This window comes from Pezoporus wallicus, unplaced genomic scaffold, assembly GCF_028554395.1.
Source record: "Pezoporus wallicus isolate ANWC-B61680 ecotype Strahan unplaced genomic scaffold, APGP_CSIRO_Pwel_v1 contig_6354, whole genome shotgun sequence".
Lineage (NCBI taxonomy): Eukaryota > Metazoa > Chordata > Aves > Psittaciformes > Psittacidae > Pezoporus > Pezoporus wallicus.
The window spans coordinates 4,100,011-4,117,146 of NW_026638688.1; the positions used below are offsets into that span (position 1 = coordinate 4,100,011).

The 17,136-nt window shown below is 45.2% G+C and overlaps 1 protein-coding gene across 2 annotated transcripts in view; it reads left to right on the forward strand.

Moving 5' to 3' along the window:
- GLRA1 (glycine receptor alpha 1) overlaps positions 1-4,026 on the forward strand; it is a 36,666-nt gene extending 32,640 nt beyond the window's left edge. The window contains exons 8-9 of one of the 2 annotated variants that reach the window (XM_057411934.1): positions 193-339; positions 3,613-4,026. In XM_057411934.1, the coding sequence (XP_057267917.1) occupies positions 193-339; positions 3,613-3,927 (462 nt within the window). In that variant the 3' untranslated portion in view covers positions 3,928-4,026. The remainder of the gene's footprint in view (positions 1-192; positions 340-3,612) is intronic. The other variant, XM_057411935.1, reaches the window with a different exon arrangement.
- Positions 4,027-17,136: the final 13,110 nt, after the last annotated feature.

The window sequence follows — 17,136 nt, forward strand, 5'->3', positions numbered from 1 at the left end:
AACAGTTTCAACGGCTTGATAATACATTCATGGTAAATGAGCTAAAATTTGGTATAGAAGAGCAGCTGCCAGCCACATCATATCTTGATCAACTCCCTCCAAAGCCCTTGGGAGTAACATGTAAGATGGCAAGCAAAAAAGTCATTTTGGTGAAGAAGCCACCCCACCTCAGTCTCTCTCTCTGGCTCCTAGGTATCCTATGTGAAGGCCATAGACATCTGGATGGCTGTGTGCTTGCTGTTTGTGTTCTCTGCACTGCTAGAGTATGCTGCCGTCAACTTCGTGTCTCGGCAGCACAAAGAGCTGCTCAGGTTCAGAAGGAAGAGGAGGCATCATAAGGTAATACATAAAGCATGAAGGACACTGCTGAAATCTGTCCCAGCAGAACATCACTACATGGTCAATTGAACCCAGCCTCTAGCTCCCAGGAGAGTCCTTAGTATATGCTCAGGTGCTAAAGAGGGTCACACATCAGAAAGCAAGGCTACCTCAACGAATTGTGTCTCTCCTAACAGTCTGCTGACCCCAGCAGATGGTTTTTGTTAGCCAGCCAGGTGGCCTAAGCCAAAAGGGTTGTTCTCAACTGAACACTTTTCACACAGCAATGTACTGGTCTGAGCTCCCTTTAAAAGACTCAGGGAGGGCTGGGTGGAGGTGGGCAGGGAGGTGTGAAGTATGCTTATCAGAGAGAGAGAGAGAACAGCATTCCCCAACAAGAGCCTGCATTAGCCTGGAGGTAAGTGACACCTCTTTTGTTTCTGTCATCTCTGTGTTCAAAATCATCTGCTTCTCAGACTGACTGCAAATTCCTTTCAGAAGGAAAAAGCATTAATCTCAGGCTTAGCCTTGCTCCATTCTTACTCACCATGACTGATGCCAATCCAAGCATGCATGCCTCACATAGACGCACATCTCCTGCAGCCTGGACTCTACTAGCTTTAGGCTGGGGTACCACAGCAAAGATTTCACCTCACAGGATGCACTAGAAAGGAACATAAAGGTGACTGTGATGACAAGACCAAAGACACTTAAAAATTGTCCTTAATTAACTACTAGAATCAGGTAGGTGGTATCACATTTTCTGCACCACGCTGATGGGCTGCCCTCAAGCTGGCATGAAAAAAAACAGTAAAATTGATAAGGGAAAAAATGATGGAAATTTTTGCTGATGAGAATCTCAAGAGAGCCCCTGGGAGACTGCCAGGGTCTGCCTCAAATTTTCCTCATGGGTATTTGTCTACCCTCTATTGTAAAGAGTCCTCTATGATCCATCCCATTCCAAGACCTCCCCATTCCATGGCTTCACAGTCCCAGCCATTAAAAGTCTTTCCCAGGCTCTAACTTGTTCCACAGCAGTTCACGGTGTGTGTTTGGAAAGCAAGTCAAGGAGCAGGAGTCCCCGTTTCTTTATAGACTTGCCTCTCTCTGCTTCAGTTATCCGATCTGCAAAGCAGGAGATAACTGTTCACTTGCATCCAACCCAGTCAGGACCAGGGATGAAAAGTGTTAGACAAACGCAAGGGAAAAGAAGCAACACATGAGACCATCAGCATCCTGCCATCTCAAAACCAGCTGAGGCAGTTTTGGTTCTGAAGATGCAGCCTGCTTATTAGAGAGAAAGTAAAACCACCCAACAGAGGTGCCTCGAAGTGCTTTTATCTCTTAATCTAGACTCAGACATCCTGTCTCTGGAGCTATGCTGTTGTCTGCAGATCAGTCTGTTGATACAACAGTAAGAAGAGAAAAAACACTAATACACAGATGAGTTTAAAAGGTCTTTGCCAGAGATGCTCTGTCAAACCCAAGGCTGCTATTACAATCCCCACTCAATCTCACAGCAATATAATTGAAACGAAGCATAAACAAAAGCACTTGCAAGAGCAAAAGAAACAAGATTTGCAGACTTATCAGAAAACTGGGAGCTGGCTGCAAATATGCAAATGGATTAGTGCAGCTGCCAAAGAACCTAATTGCTCTGTCCCGATGTCCTCACTTGTCTGGGTATCTGCCTAGTTTAGGCATGATGTGCCAGGCTGAAAACAAGTGAGAAGTTGCAGTGCTCTGTGCTGATGGAGGCAGCTGGGGAGAGGACCAGCTCATGCCCACATTTATTAGGTCTGTCCAAATCAAATCCTACTAGCCATTCTTCACAGCTCAGTGTGCTCGACAATGCGCCATGGTCTGGCATTAATACAAGTGAAACCAGACAAATGTGTTTCTTAGTTTCCTCAGACTCAGATGTAAGCTGCTAGCTTATTGTCATCATTAAGAGTCTTTTTTCCTCTCTAAAAACTAAAAATCAAATCAATGAATGTTTGTTGTCAGGTTTCAATTGACCCTTTCCATTTCTGAGCCACCTCTTGCCTCCTTCCATCTGGAAGGACACAACCAGAGCAGGGAAGAATTATCCAAATGCCTGCAAAATCGTCTCAGCCAGGACTCAGAAACATGTAAGCCAGTTGGCAGATCACACAACTCACCACATTGCCACCCTCTCCCAAAAACTACAGGAAAAAGAAGGCTTGATTTTATTTGGGCTGTTTTGCTTTGCTCAGATATGCCAGCGTGCTCTCCCTTCTGCTCTCCCCCAGCACAGTGCCTCCATTCCATGCAGCTACCTGCTTGATATAGGGGCCATCCAGAAAAGACCCTGCAAAGGAGGGCAAAAGGGGCAGCAGGCACATTGGGCAGGCAGGTTACGAGGAAAGGGGCCAGTAGGTCAGTGTTGACTGCCTTCTCGGCAGTGTTGACTGCCTTCTCGGCAGTTCATTAGTGCCACTGGTCTAACAATTAGCCTTGGTGACATGTAGTCAGGAGCTTTGGGTTGCTGACCCTGCCTATGCAACTCATTGGTTGTGTTACTTTGGCCAGACTCTGTTTTCCCTGTGATTACATCCCCGTGTTCAATAAAACAGGGCTAAAATCATTCTGAGAAGCTCACAAGGCCTCCACCAAAACAGCAATATCATTTGCCATCAGACTGGAAACTAAATTAATTTTTCTCTAAAACTGGAATTAGCATAAGCAGCCACATCTTACCATTGACTTGCTGAAGGGCACTTTGGGTCCTTACCTAGAAGATGGCTTGTGGGGAGGTATCGTGGTGCTTGAGGTGTCCCATGGCTGCAAGCAGAGGGCTGGTGGCACACTGCCTGCAGAGGTCTTTTCCTGGACAGGTCTCGGCGCCTGCACAATCCATGTAACTCTGTAGGAAGCCTCATGCTGCAGCTTCAACTATGTGAGTTACATGGAGCCCACTCCTTCTGGGCAAGCTGGTACAGCACAGGCAAAGCAAAGAAGGTGTTGACAGGAGCAGGGGTGGGGGGGGAAAGGCAGAAGCAAAACAGGGGATGCAACTGGAAAAATAAAAGCAGTACCATAAACCCTTCAAGTATGTCAAAGACTGGGGTGGAAGTCAGTCCTGTTCTTCATGGGGTGCCTGAATCCCCTGATTTGCATCTGTGCATAACACAGCTGGCGCCCCTCTATAAGGCTGATCTCCCAAGAGCTGAGGTCGGGGCATGAGGGAGGCATCTTTCCCTTGCAGAGCAGGAAGTTGTCAGTGGAGAGCCTTATAGCGAGGGTGCACTGTCTATATCTCATTTTAAGTAGAGTCCCATGCTGAATCTGTTTCAGGAGGACGAAGCTGGCGAAGGCAGGTTCAACTTCACTGCCTACGGCATGGGACCAGCTTGCCTACAAGCCAAGGATGGCATCTCCGTCAAGGGTGCCAACAACAACAACACAGCCAACCCCGTTCCCCCGCCATCCCGCTCCCCCGAGGAGATGCGGAAGCTCTTCATTCAGCGAGCCAAGAAGATTGACAAGATCTCCCGCATCGCCTTCCCCATGGCATTCCTCATCTTCAACATTTTCTACTGGATCATCTACAAGATCGTCCGCAGAGAGGATGTGCACAACCAGTGAGGGAAGGGGAGCAGCTGGGAGGGAGCGAGCAATCCTCTATATATGTGCAATAGCAATGCAGCAATGCATGAATTTAAGAATGCGGCAATATCTACTAAAACAAAAGGGGGGAGGGAGGCTGGGAGGGACTTTTAATCATGTGAACTGAGGATAACAGGCACAGGGAGGAGAAAAAAAAACAGCTCTTGGGAGTGCAGGGTGGGGGTTACTTTTGCAGCATAGGAAGGTTTGGATTGCTCCCGCTGCAATCCAAGCAGTGTAATATATTAATATATATTCATGCTTAATTATAATGCAAAGAGAAAACAATCCAAAAAAAAGAGAAACAAAAAAAAAAAATCCTTTTTTTAGCCTATTAACAGCTTAGATCCTCAAGTCACTGGAATGATTCATGATTCCATGTGCAGAAATGACTGCAACTATGCTTTATCTGACTTTTGCTATAGAAAGGCCATACCAGTCAAGCACGTGGGGAAAGAAAGCCCTAATGAAAGGAAAAAAAAACAGGAAAATCATTCTGTGCTTCTCTAGGTTTTGCACTTTGAAAACTGGAAACTTAAGAAAGAGGCTGTGGGTTGTTGTTTATTTTATATATTTACTTTTTTAGTCACGGGTTTGCCGATCAAACACTTTGTGACTTTTGGATAGAGGAAAGCAAATACATCACCTCTCTCATCCCCATAAGAGACCATCCAATGGGAAACCCGAGAAGGACATCAGGGCCTTCATCAGAAATTGCAGGTAGCTTCTGTCCTTTTAAATGACCTGGCAGGATTTGAGTCCCAGGAAGCAGAAATGCTATTCAGAACATAAGAAATGATGACTAGAAATGATGAAGGATTTTGAAAACAGCTCTTTCTTTCTTTATGTTTTTCCACCCCCCTTTCTGCCATGTTTGCTTACAACTGGGGGTGGAAATGATTGTATTTAAAATGTAAAGAAAACAGGCATATTCATGCCTTGTTGCAACAGGGCCGGGCAAGTGGCAATAGTGTCAGTAAAGGGGGGGGGGGGAAGGTGTGTATAGAGAGAGCAGTTCTTATTTTCAGACATTTCATAGCAGTAATATTAATAGCAAAGCTGGGCCAATGGACCCAAAACTCTATTTTTGTATCTATTTTGGTGCTGCATTTAGCTTTAACACAGATAGGAAGATAGAGCAGCTGCTTTGCCCTCTCTGCTACCCAGCAGAGCCCTGGGGGAGGCTGGCACAGTTTGGTGGGGATAGGGAATTGGGGGAGGGAGATGGGAATGGGTGAGCAAAGGGGTTGGTTACCCTTTGACCAAGTGATAGCACAGGTTGGTGTCAGATTTTGGGGTGGGGAGACACCCCAAATGCCTCCAGGGTATTATTTGGAAGCCTGGCTTGGGGCTGGCATGGGTGAGTCAAGGGCTCAATGTCCCACTTGCCTCTCCAGCACCCAGGGCGGTTCAGTCGTGTTTGCACTTTAGCAAGGGAGGTAAAAGACAGCATGAAGGAAGAGACAATCAGTCTGCACTGAAGCACTTGGGGTCAGGTCTGGATTAGGCACTAGAAGGCGGAGAGACAAGTGGTACCCAAGGGGTGCTTCCACTTTCCCATCTCCTGCTCAGCACCAGGCCACAGCTGACCTAGGCTGTAGCTTTGATGCTTGCGTTGGGAACAGACAGGCTCCTGCATCCTCCACAACAGCTGGAACAGCTCAAAGTACAGGTCCAGTCTGGGCCAGGCCAGCAGGGTCCAAGCCTGGGACAGGAGGTGGGAGTTTGTGCTCAGCTACAGGTGTCCCAAGCAGCGCAGCAAAAGGCAGCTATGGGAGAGGGTAGGAGAGCACAGGGACCTGTGAGGTCTCTTAGCACAGGGTGCCAAGAGAAAAAAGCCCAGGGCTTTCCTGGGCTGGGTAGAGGGACACCCATCTCCACAGCTGCCAATTCAGCACCTTTCACCAGCACTAAATACACTTTATTTAAAGAAAAATATAATGTAAAGAAAGTAACCAAGGATAAGAAAAAAAGTTAAAAAAAAAAAGGAATGAAACAGAAAAAAGTGGTGGGCATGGTGTGGACTAGGGCAAATGGCAGTATTTCCTAATGCTTTGGCAAAGGCCACCTAGTTTTGAGTCCCATTGCGCTGCTGAGACAGGGGAAGGTCATGCGATACCAGCGTGAACCAGTACATCAGCCCCTTCCCTCTCCTCAAGCAGCAGAAAACCTGAGGGCTGCTTCTTCCCCTGGCAGACAGCGCTTCCCCAAGCAGGGAGACCTCAAGCTGAGGAGCAGAGGTGTCATCTGCTGCTAGGACAACTTCCTGAGCCTTGGCTGTGGCCCAGGGCTGCTGCTGGCTCTGGTTTTGCTTGCTGAATTATTGAACTCTCCCTGTGCGCGGCAGCCGGTCGTGCCAACCGCGCGTCGTGCAACTGCTCTCAACGGCGCGTCCTTGTCTGAGATGAAAGGCAAATCCAGGGAATTCCCCTCCCTGCCCAGCAGCAGGGATGGGCTTGGCAGCCCATGCTCACGCAAGGCTGGCATTTGGGAGAAAGGTCCTGCTTCAATGCCCAGACATTGGAGTCAGGCGATGTGGTTGTGGTCCACATGACTTTTCAGTCTCCCAGGCCACTTGGGATAGCTCATGGGGCACAGCCAGCTGCAGGGCTGTGGGTTTGCTTCCTAATGGGAGCTGCTTTAAGGATTTGACTGTGAGTCCTTAATCCCATGCAGCATCCTCCCCCCAAGTACTTTTTGACCCTACATCCCAAGGGCAAGACCAGAGCAAGGAGAATACATTCCCAGTTCACTTAATTCTGCTCCACCTTAGAGAAGGGCGTTGAAACTAAAGAAGAAGCCTATGTTCATCCTAGATCTACTGCTTGGAGATGTAGATAAACTCATAGTTACTGCTTTACTAGAGCTCCAGCGTCACTTCTTGGCAGGGAGTAAGGCCAGAGGAAGTCAAATTTGGGACTAGAAAACATCAGAAAGATGCTTGTGGTTCTACTAGTGGAGCCCATGGGAGGTTAGGGACTGAAGTAAGAATCCTTACCACTTACCATCCTTCCTTTGCATCCACTCCAACCCTGCCCACGTTTGATGCTCACCATAGGCTGTGTTACTTTCTCTTCATTAAGCAGCCAGTTTCCATTCTGGCCGTTTTCCAGCCCCAGGGCTGCCCGCATGGTGACAGCGAGCAGCACACACATCCCAACATGAAACGTGCTGGGGTCTTGACAAGGGTCTGGTGGTGCTGAGACTGCTGTCCCACAGATGTCCTGCCAGACAGTTCCACCACATAGGCAAGAGCTTAGACTCTCCTAGGAGCCCCTGGCAAGTCTGTGCTGTTTTCAAACATTTTTCTCCATCTGTACTAGACTGTGTTTAGTCTCTGTATTGCAACAGAGCTTGCTTTGATAACCTATCTCATCTTCAAAGCAGGCTGCTTTAACAGTGCCAGCAATTATATTTATTAGTAAGAACATAAGGGATTTAATATTGCAGGATAGCTTCCAGGCATATTGTGATGGAATTTAATGCGGTAATTGTTAGCTTTTGTTAAGAGCAAGACTCAGAAGCAAAACTTCTGATCAAGAGACAGAAGTTGGTCTGGCAGCAAGGAGAGAAAATAGGGTCCTAATTCACTTAGATTATTTGGAAAAACAGAGCTTTATCACACATAGCATTATTTCCACGTGTTGCTGGAAATGTATCACTTCATGAGCAGGAATTATTTTTCCTTATATATAAATGAAAAAAAAAAGTAGGATAAACTTACTATTTTTGGGGTAGATGAATGTTTCCCACTAATTCTTGATTAAAGTGGCTTTCCATCTGGGATCCCAGTAGCATGGAAATCCAAGAGAGATCCTGAGGAGGGTCCAGGAGAGACCAGGATGCGCATGGTCTGCTACAGACTGCAAGGCTGAGCCTTGACCCTGGCCGAGCACCAGCTTACCTTTAAATACACTAAAGACAGGGTCATTGGCTTCACAGGCCTGGTAGGGCTCTTGTTCCTGTCCTAGAGGATGGGGACTGGGGAGCTCTGTTTCTTAAAGCATTAAACAATTCCAAACACTGAATATTCTCTTGTCCTGCAAACAGGTTTGGTCGTTGTTTTCCCCAGATTTTTCTAGAAGGTTTTTTTTCTTCTGTCTCTTCTGAAGATCTTAATTTTTAAGGCAAATTCAAGACAATTCAAATCACACTATTGGTTGTCCTTTATCTCGACTGTAATTTGATGACCTTGTTTGGTTTCCTAATACTGGTGGAAAAAAGGTTAGAAGTACTTAAAATATATATTTTTAAAAAAGAAAGGAACATATGAAAGGAGCAAAGACTTATAAATGGTGCCATATTTTTCCACAGATTTTATACAATCGTATTTTTGTACTGTACTGCCATTCCTTAATAGAACATAGTTCTTATCCCTGTGCCAAAGACTTTCAATACTCCGTTCCTTACTACAAAACCTTGATACAGGCAGCAATGAATAAAGTAATATGGATCTCTTCTCCTTCAAAACCCAACCCTACCAGTGCAGCTGGAGGTCTGCCTGTCCACGGACACCACACATCTCCTGTCTGGGTACCTGTGAGCAGCACGTCCTGCCCTGCTGGAGCATCCCACAGGTTCAGCTCAGCAAAAGAAGTATCTGACCTCTTCCCTGTTAGGAAGCACCTGATGCTCTCCTGTCTTGTTCCCACTAAGGGGTATCTTGTGCTGTTCCTGCTTCAATAGATTTCCATCACTTTCCATCCATCAGAAAATCGAGATACTTGATCATTCTTCAGGGTGCTAGGATGAGCACCAAAGCAGAAGCTAATATTCATTAATTTTAGCATCTTCAAAATTACTCAAGGTCCTTTTAGGTCTTCTCATCCATTTATCTGTTCCTTAATTATTTCTTAATGGCAGTTGTTTATCTCTTACTCAAATGAATTTGCACAAGTCTCTTCCCTCATTCAAGTACACTGCATTTTCTGCATTTGTCTCCTTTCACCATCTGAACTTTCATTTCTATGGGGCTAACGGCCTCTGCTCTGCCATCTTTGAAGGGGCTGGTAGAGACAAGCGTCTTGGGAAACACAGGGCAAAATACATAAAGGGCAGAGTAACAGAGCTCCCAGGGAAGCACTTTCATGGCAAAGCATGCATGAAGAAAACTGGGGAATGCAAGGGTGGACACGAGTTTTGTTGCCTGTGTGCAAAAGCAAGGCAGCATAAGTCAGAAAGAAGGCAGATGTTTTGGCTGTTGTCCTTGTAGGGCTCCACATTTTCCAGTAATCCAGGTATATAGCAGTTGGTTATTGGAAATCAGGTTCTTATATTCCCAATCTCCTTCTACCATGGTGTGCAGTAGAGGGCCCCAGAAGAAATAATATCTGTTGTGAAGTAGGAAACATGTAAGGGGTTGTTGTTGCATGTTTTGCACAGGGCATGTGCTCAGAGTTACTCCACCTACAGCTGATGGGGAGGTCTTGCACTAGGTGAGTCATTCTCCTCCGAGAACTACTGCATGAGCAGCCGTGGGGTGATGTCCTCAGGTGATCCCACACTGTGGGAGCATGGAAGCGTACGGCCCAGACTAGTAACACTGGAGTTAGCTTGGGAATAGGAAGCACAGGCTGAGCTGAGGAACCACTGAACGCCCATGCACAGGAGGAGCAAACCAAACAAACCTTCTCATTGGAGCTTTCCAGGTTCATCCCTAGCTTCACTCACCCTATTGTGTTGTCCCAGCATCATGCTTCTAGCAAAGGACCAAAGCTCCTGGTACTGTAACATAGTAAAAGATACAAACGCCATGGCAATATATAAAGAGAGGGATGACTTCAGCACCCAGCAGAGGAAGTCAGTGGTTAAATTACCAAATGAGGATCCTGGCAGAGAAGGAAAAGCAATAGGAAAGGTTTGCTAGCATGCCACATCACTGTCTTCCCCTGGCATCCAGGGCAGACTGTGCTAACAGGTATGGTGCAAGAGTCAAGGCTGGCAGCAGGAATTAAGAGATTTTATCAAGTAATTGTGACCATTAAGTCTGGCAAACTTAAGTTACAGTCCCCATGCACTTTACTGTCAAGCTTCTGAGTGGAAATGGTAAGGGAATCAGGTTTGTGACATTCCTGCTCCTAGGTCTATCACAGACAGCATGCTAAAGGCCATCCTGGGATAAGGCAGGCTCGCAGCAGTGCTGGAGATGGGTTAGCCAGGGGCTGATCCAGGCCACGTACAGGGATAGTATATGGACTGGGAAAAGATTCAGCGGAAGGGGATGTTGCCACTTAAGGGGAAGGCAGGGACAGCTTCATGTCGGCTTAATCCTATCTGCACCGAAAGCATCACTGCTGGGGCATGCAGGCTGTGCTTGGTGATGCCACTGCTCCTAACAACAGTAAGAAGCCAACAACAAAAAGCACAAGGGAGAGGGACCTCAGCAGCTCCCCAACACTAGTTCTCAGCAAGAAGAGAGAATACAAAACCCTAGTACTTGCTCCCAGCCTGAGGTTCAAGTGTGCTGGCACTTCCAGTACAGTCATCCATCTTTGCCTGAGCATAGGGTAATACCACCATAAATAAGCCATCAGCCTGGCTTGAAATTAGCTTTTATTTATAGGTTTGCCACTTGAATTGATAAGTAGCTTAAGCCAAACAAGGACACCCTATGTCACCTACCCAGGGAATACATGGCTGAGCCTGGCAGGGGTACAAGGTATCATCATTAACTATGTGCACTGACTTAGAGCTACAAGTGTGTCATTGCTATGCAGGTGAGTCAAGCTTGGCACAAGCAGGGACAGGTAGAGCTGGTCTGGAGCTGTCAGGTCTGAGGAGCACAGAGCTCTCAAGTAGCTTTCAGTGCATGAATCAAGCTTCAGGCTGCAGCCAGCTGGCACACCACAGAATTTGGGCACTAAATTACAGTGCCAAGTTCAAGCCTGAATCAACCTTATAGGGAAGACACACTCAGTCACAATCATAGTGGAGGCTTGATAGTGGTGTTGCTTAAATCAGCATTGTCATAGCCCTGTGCAGATCAACAGGTCCTTACTTCCAACTGTAGCAGGATTGGGGCTTAGGCTTCAGTGTTTCTTGCTTGCCACCTAATCCCCAAACACTGACATTTATTGAACTAAAACTATGCAATATTGAAGAGATTGTGCCAGGGAGGGGACTCAGTCACCTCCCCTGGTTGTCCACTTGCACATTTCTAAAGGTGTCCCTCGTCACAGTTCTTGTGATGGGGTAAAGAACCAACACACAAGCCCCTGAGGAGCAGAGTGGACCAAGACTAATGTAAGGTACAAGACAGTGTAGTACTTACTTCTCACTGTAGCAAGTGCAGTGACACTTTAATGTGTTCAATGTGCACACAAGCAGCACTAAAACTGCAATCCCAGCCCATGTGGTCCTCCTTGGAGTTAAGGTTTTAAACACTGCTGCTTGTTCTTTGAGGGAGAGAAGTCACAAAGCTTGACTTGCCCCATGGAGGAAAAGATAGAGTACAGCATGGGCAGTGTCACCTCTAACAAAGCTCAAGAAACCAGAAAATAAAGGAAGCGGAGAAGCAGCAGCACTGCAACATCAGAATAGTGCTGGAACGCATCTCACTGATCAGCTGCATCCGCTAAGTTGAGGGACACCCATACGCCCTTCAGAGGCATAAATATAATGAACAGCCTTTACTTGCCATAATTCCCACTTTATAATCAGGATAACAACACCACCAAAAGAAAACCCAACCAGAAAACTAACCACTATTAGTTATTCTGTTTTTATATCCTCTCATAATTGCATTAAGTAACCATGGCCAGTGCTAGGGGTCACAGCGGCAGAGCTCAGCTCTACAAGAAACACTCAGCTAGAGGCTGACACAATAAACTCTTAGCAGAAGGGAGCACAGGTTCCTTTACCTTATGCTTGCCTAGGCTGGGAAAATGCTTAACAAGGGTTTGAAACACTCTGCCCTGACCTTACCTACCACAGAACTTGTACTGTTTCCTTTCTGTCTCTCTCTTCCCAGACGTATTTATGTTTCTGTCCAAAACACTTGTATTCTTTCACTTAGATCAAAAACAAGAAGGGAGAATCAGCATGGGCCAAGCTGACAAATGCCTAAGTTAACCTGCTCAAAGGGAAGAACTGTAAAAGCAGCACCTCGTGCAAAGGTTCAGTGCTCGAGCACTGAGCAGGGTTACTAAAGTGGACAGGGCAGCTGAAAGACACATGCATCTCAAAGGTATGGTTGATACATCCCTCCTTAAATCAGGTCAAGACAGCAGGTTAATCTGGGGGATCTGTCAGCTGCAGGAGTATCCAAAATGGAGTATTTGTGAAATAAACACTAAGGTCCAAACAGTGATGTTATGCGAGAATGAGAGACAGGTTTGTGATCCAGCTTCTACTTGCTGGGAAGAGTGACTTCTTGTGCTTGAACTCTGCCTTTGAGCTCCATCTTGCTGCTCACTGCAACATCAGAGCATCTCACCATACAATCAGCACTGAACTCCCTGCAATGACCGATGCAGCAGGCCAGCAGACAAGCAGACTCCAGAGGCATGGGAGATGACAGACAGACGTTAAGGCACAAAGGCCAAGTGACTCACCACATTCATGTGGAACTGAGTATCTTGAAAACAAAAAATTGCATCACCTGGAGCATCTCAAGCCTCCTGTGAAATGGAATTCATACACAAAAAGGTAAGTTTTGTGTGGTTCCAGACCCTGGCCATGCCATACTGACATCACAGATCATGGCCAGAGCTCACCTCTTCTTTCAGACTTAACCAAGCTGCAGTAAAGAGATGACTGTTTCAGAAGAGCTGAAATAGATGGCAACTGTGCTAAAAGCCATTCATGCACGCATAGAGCAGAACTTCAGTGAATTAAGAGATCTAGGGAGATGTAAAGATGAAGCAACACATTAAAGACTTCACCTGAAAATGGCCTGACAGGCAAAGGTCACCACATTTCATTGCAGTTTCCCATCCCTGCAGCATTGGTGAACACCACTCTGGAAGCAGCCTTTGAATCCTGAAGAGGCAGAAGCCTGTCCGAGCAGCTGTTTGTAACCACCAAACAACAAGATCAAACAACAGCCATAAGCAGGCTAACATCATTGTGGACTGCGACATTGTATGGACTGCATTGTCTGCTCACATGCTACCATGGTGTACAGCTTATCATGCTTATTAAAACTGAGATGAGGAGTAATGAAAAACTTCCATTTAAATGGCATAAAAAAAGGAGGGGAGGATCCAGGAATTTCTCCCTTCCAATAAACGCACACCCATTTACATTGTTTTGTAAATGAATTTATCTTTAGAAGAAAAATAAAGATACTTAAGCTATTTCTCCTCAGGACAGCCACTGCATATTTGGTTTTACTTTGGAGGGGAGATAAAACACATACACACACACACACCAGGAGTATTTACTAGTTGAAAACATACAAAACAAATAGAAGTGGGAATAGTTCAGCACCTAGAGAGTGTTTTCCTTATGTCCTTGATAAGCATTGTCTCCGTTCCCCTCACTGGTCAAACTCCCCAAAATCTGGTCTCTAGGAAGAATACCTCCCCAAAAACTTTGAAAAAAGCCTATTAAGTAGTGTCTTTGTTTTATCCTATTTTCTGTCTCTCCCATCTGTAAGCCACTTGTATGAAGAAAATCTTTGTCTTCAAAGCTCTACTTAAAGCTCATTTGTTCCAAAATACAACAGCGCCTTGATGCTGTTTGTGTCAGGGACAGCCAAGGATTCTGACAAAACGAGCTGGGCTGGGGTTAGCAGACACAGTATGAGATGTTACAGGCTGCCCCATCCCTGTATCAGCAGTCACTGTTTCCCCAGAGAGGGAAATACCTGGCACCCTACACTCTATAGGGTAGCTCAGGGTAAAAACACAGTGTTTGCCAACAGATAGATCCTCCTGCAGAGGATTATACCCTCTTGACATACCCATCCGGAGCCCATTATCATTATTCTTCTGTAAATACTAAATCCAGATTTAAATTGCTTTTGCATATTGTGTGCTCGTTAAAAACGTGTCAGGATACAGATACCTCTCAAGCTTGTTCATGATCAGGACAGGATAGGCAACAAAGAGCATTTTCCTTCTTCAATCTTATTGACACCTCAGAAGGAAGCAGCAGCATTCAAACTGCCCCAGGCTGAACAACTCTCTTGAGCATAGGAAAAAGCTGCTGTTAAGGGGACAAAACTCACCTCCCTTTAGCTTCAAATCAGCTTCTTTAAAATAGGCACTGAAGTAGTTTGTATTCAGCTGGTTTAGTTTTCTGCCTTACAGACGGGTGCCAAAATATCAGCATCTCACAGAACATAATTGGAAAAGTATTCACAGAACAAGAATTAATCACTGGACTTAAGAATGGAGTGGGCATCTCAAGTGCTCTCAGAGTACCTCTACTGGTTCATTAACACAGGTCTGAAAAAATAACGGGAAAAGTCAATGTTTATTAATTTTCATACTTCTTTCCTCTAAAGAACAGAAGAGAGACTAGAGAAAGGACATGAAGTGTACCCATGCTTAAACCTTCACATGTAAAACCCTTCAAAGAGAATAAACTAGCTTAATCAGGAAGTGTTCATGTATATTCTCACTACTCCCCTTCAGAAGGGATCTCCCTGTCTTTTCTATATGGATTTGTAATATATACATATACAAAGTCGGTATGGCCTTACACTCCATTGAAGGATATTTTGCTACATTGGTTAGAGTGCAAAGCAACTGCTTCCTTAAAAGCAGTGTTTTTACATCAGGATGAAACAAACCTGTAACTTACACATTTTGCATGACCACAAAACCAGTGGCAGATTATTTTTGTCTTGTAAACAATTTTAAAGGAAAAGTTTATTTCAGCAGTTTGAAGATGGAATGTAAATTTTCTGCTGTTATATGTATATAAAATCTATTTACTGAATCATACATTCATGCTGATTCCAATAAAATAAACGATTTTTCTGAAGTTCTCTTCATGGGTTTTCAGTGCCAGAGGTTCCACACTCAGCCCACACTGCTCATGCATTTGTGCTAACATAGCGTTTCCAGGAAATAAGGCAAAGGATCACTTTTCCTGTTAAGCCTTTTATTCTGAAGAATAATCCCTCCCATCTGTGACCTCCTGAGTTCCACCCCACATAGCAATTCCTACAGCAGCAGCAAATGTATTAAGACTCCTGACCCGCTCCCTAGTGTTTCAGACTCCTGCAAGGTTAACACATTTAGCTAACACACTGTTAGCCATCCTCCCCAGGATTCAAGATCAAGTCCAGGCAGCAGAATCAAGTTCCTCCCCACCCTAGAAGGACACATCACATCTCCAGTCTCTATGAAACACGTCTTAAGTTGCTCTGGCCTTTCACACAGCAATGACAGGTACTTGAACAGAAAGCTCTGTTTGTGTTGTCTTTCCAATACCCTGGATTTTAAAGTCAGACACACATGAACAGCAACACTTTCAAAAGAGCCAAAATATGCCTTAAATTCTCATGCAAGCTGGAAGAGGTTGCAGCAAGGAGCTTAGCTGCTTGGGTGTAGGGTACAAAAGGTATTTCATGTACCATTTTTCAAGCTATGACATGGCCTTATTTATACATAGCCTTAAAATTCTTTGGTAGATGAACTGACCTTCAGACACCCACAATGACATTTCAGAATGTTAAAGGACAGCCACTCATGCTGAATCTCAAAGATGGACACAATAAAGTGGTTTTGCTTCCACAGTCAGGTGCTTTGTCAAGTTTAAAATATCATCAGTGGAACAGCAGATCCCACTTGGCTTGGGAAGTGGCATTTTGTAACAGAAAACAGAAGGGCAACATGCCTCCCTCCACATCTATTCCGAGAACACACCCATTACTCTAAAATCTGCTGTCCTTGAGGAACGGAGTTTGAAAACATTCTACTCAATTGTGATAAGCTATTAACAGCCCCCATTGTCCCACCTTCTATACAACATGCAAGAGATTATCAAGATCTTAGAGTTTTTCAAGTTACCAGCTGCTGTAAGAATGGTACTGGTGGGAGATGAAATAACCACCAAGATAAAGACTTCCTGCTAAAGCACACACAGCAGCTGCAGAGATCACCTCACCCAGAACCATCCTTTCCACCAAAGCAAACAGACTCACATCTAAAGGGCATCGTTTCCATGTGGCACTGCTGAAGAATGTTTCTCATTCAGATTCAAGTCAGAGTTCACTGTTACAACAGAGGCTGTTTCCTACTCCAGGATTAAATCCTCTCTGCAAAGCGATTTCCAATAGCATGGCCACCAGCAGCATACTGTATATGGCTGGTGGGCAGCCAGGAACACCTAGAGCTTCAGCTCTGAGCAAATTAAGAAAGGAGAACCTGTAAAGAGCACTCTGAAGAGCAAGAACGTGATCCCTTGCCTGAATCCTCAGCTACACAACAAATACCTGCAGTCCTGATCACACAATCATCTCAGTTCAGCTTTAAACAGGAGCACCCTGCAAGTCTGCTGGTACCAAAGAGCACTCCAGGAGTTTCCCCCTGCACAATAAACTAAGCCTAGTTAATTGTGCAGTGCCTTTAACCACAGAAAAGGCAGCCTGGCTTCTAGTTCTGGTTCAGTTGGTATGAAATACTGTTGAAAGTGAAATAGTGCAAGAGAAGTAGGACTATTAAGATCAGCCAGATCACTCACCATATATTAACCCTCCCTGTGCTCCCAAAAGGGCAGATTATTAAGGCATAAGGGTCACTAAGGTTGTTCCCTACATTGCCCAGGTGGATTTTGTGGGTTTTGATGATGGGTCTGACCAACCTTTCTCCACTTCCTACTACCTGCAGAGCACTGGGACATCAAAAGCACTTCAGCAAACACCAACTCAGTCTTGACTGAAGTGGAGGTGCTAGCAGGGAGACCACACTAAGTCTCAGTCATTTGAAACTTTCCTGTAGTAATTCTTTCTAGAAAGTGTTATGACTACCTTGGTTATCAGAGGTTGGGCATCCTGTAATTATTTAACTCATTGCAGCCAGCTGAGACAAATCAAATCATGACTTCCTTACAGTCATCTTTCACCATTAATGCATGCAAAGCATTGAAGACCTCAGACAAGAGATACTGAGGTTTTAGCACAGCAATGAGGAAAACAAAGGGCTCAAGGCTGAAACAAAAAAGGCAACGTGACATTTTACAGTCTACTTGGTTATTAACTAGTCACAGAACAACCAAAATGCAAATACTGAGTCA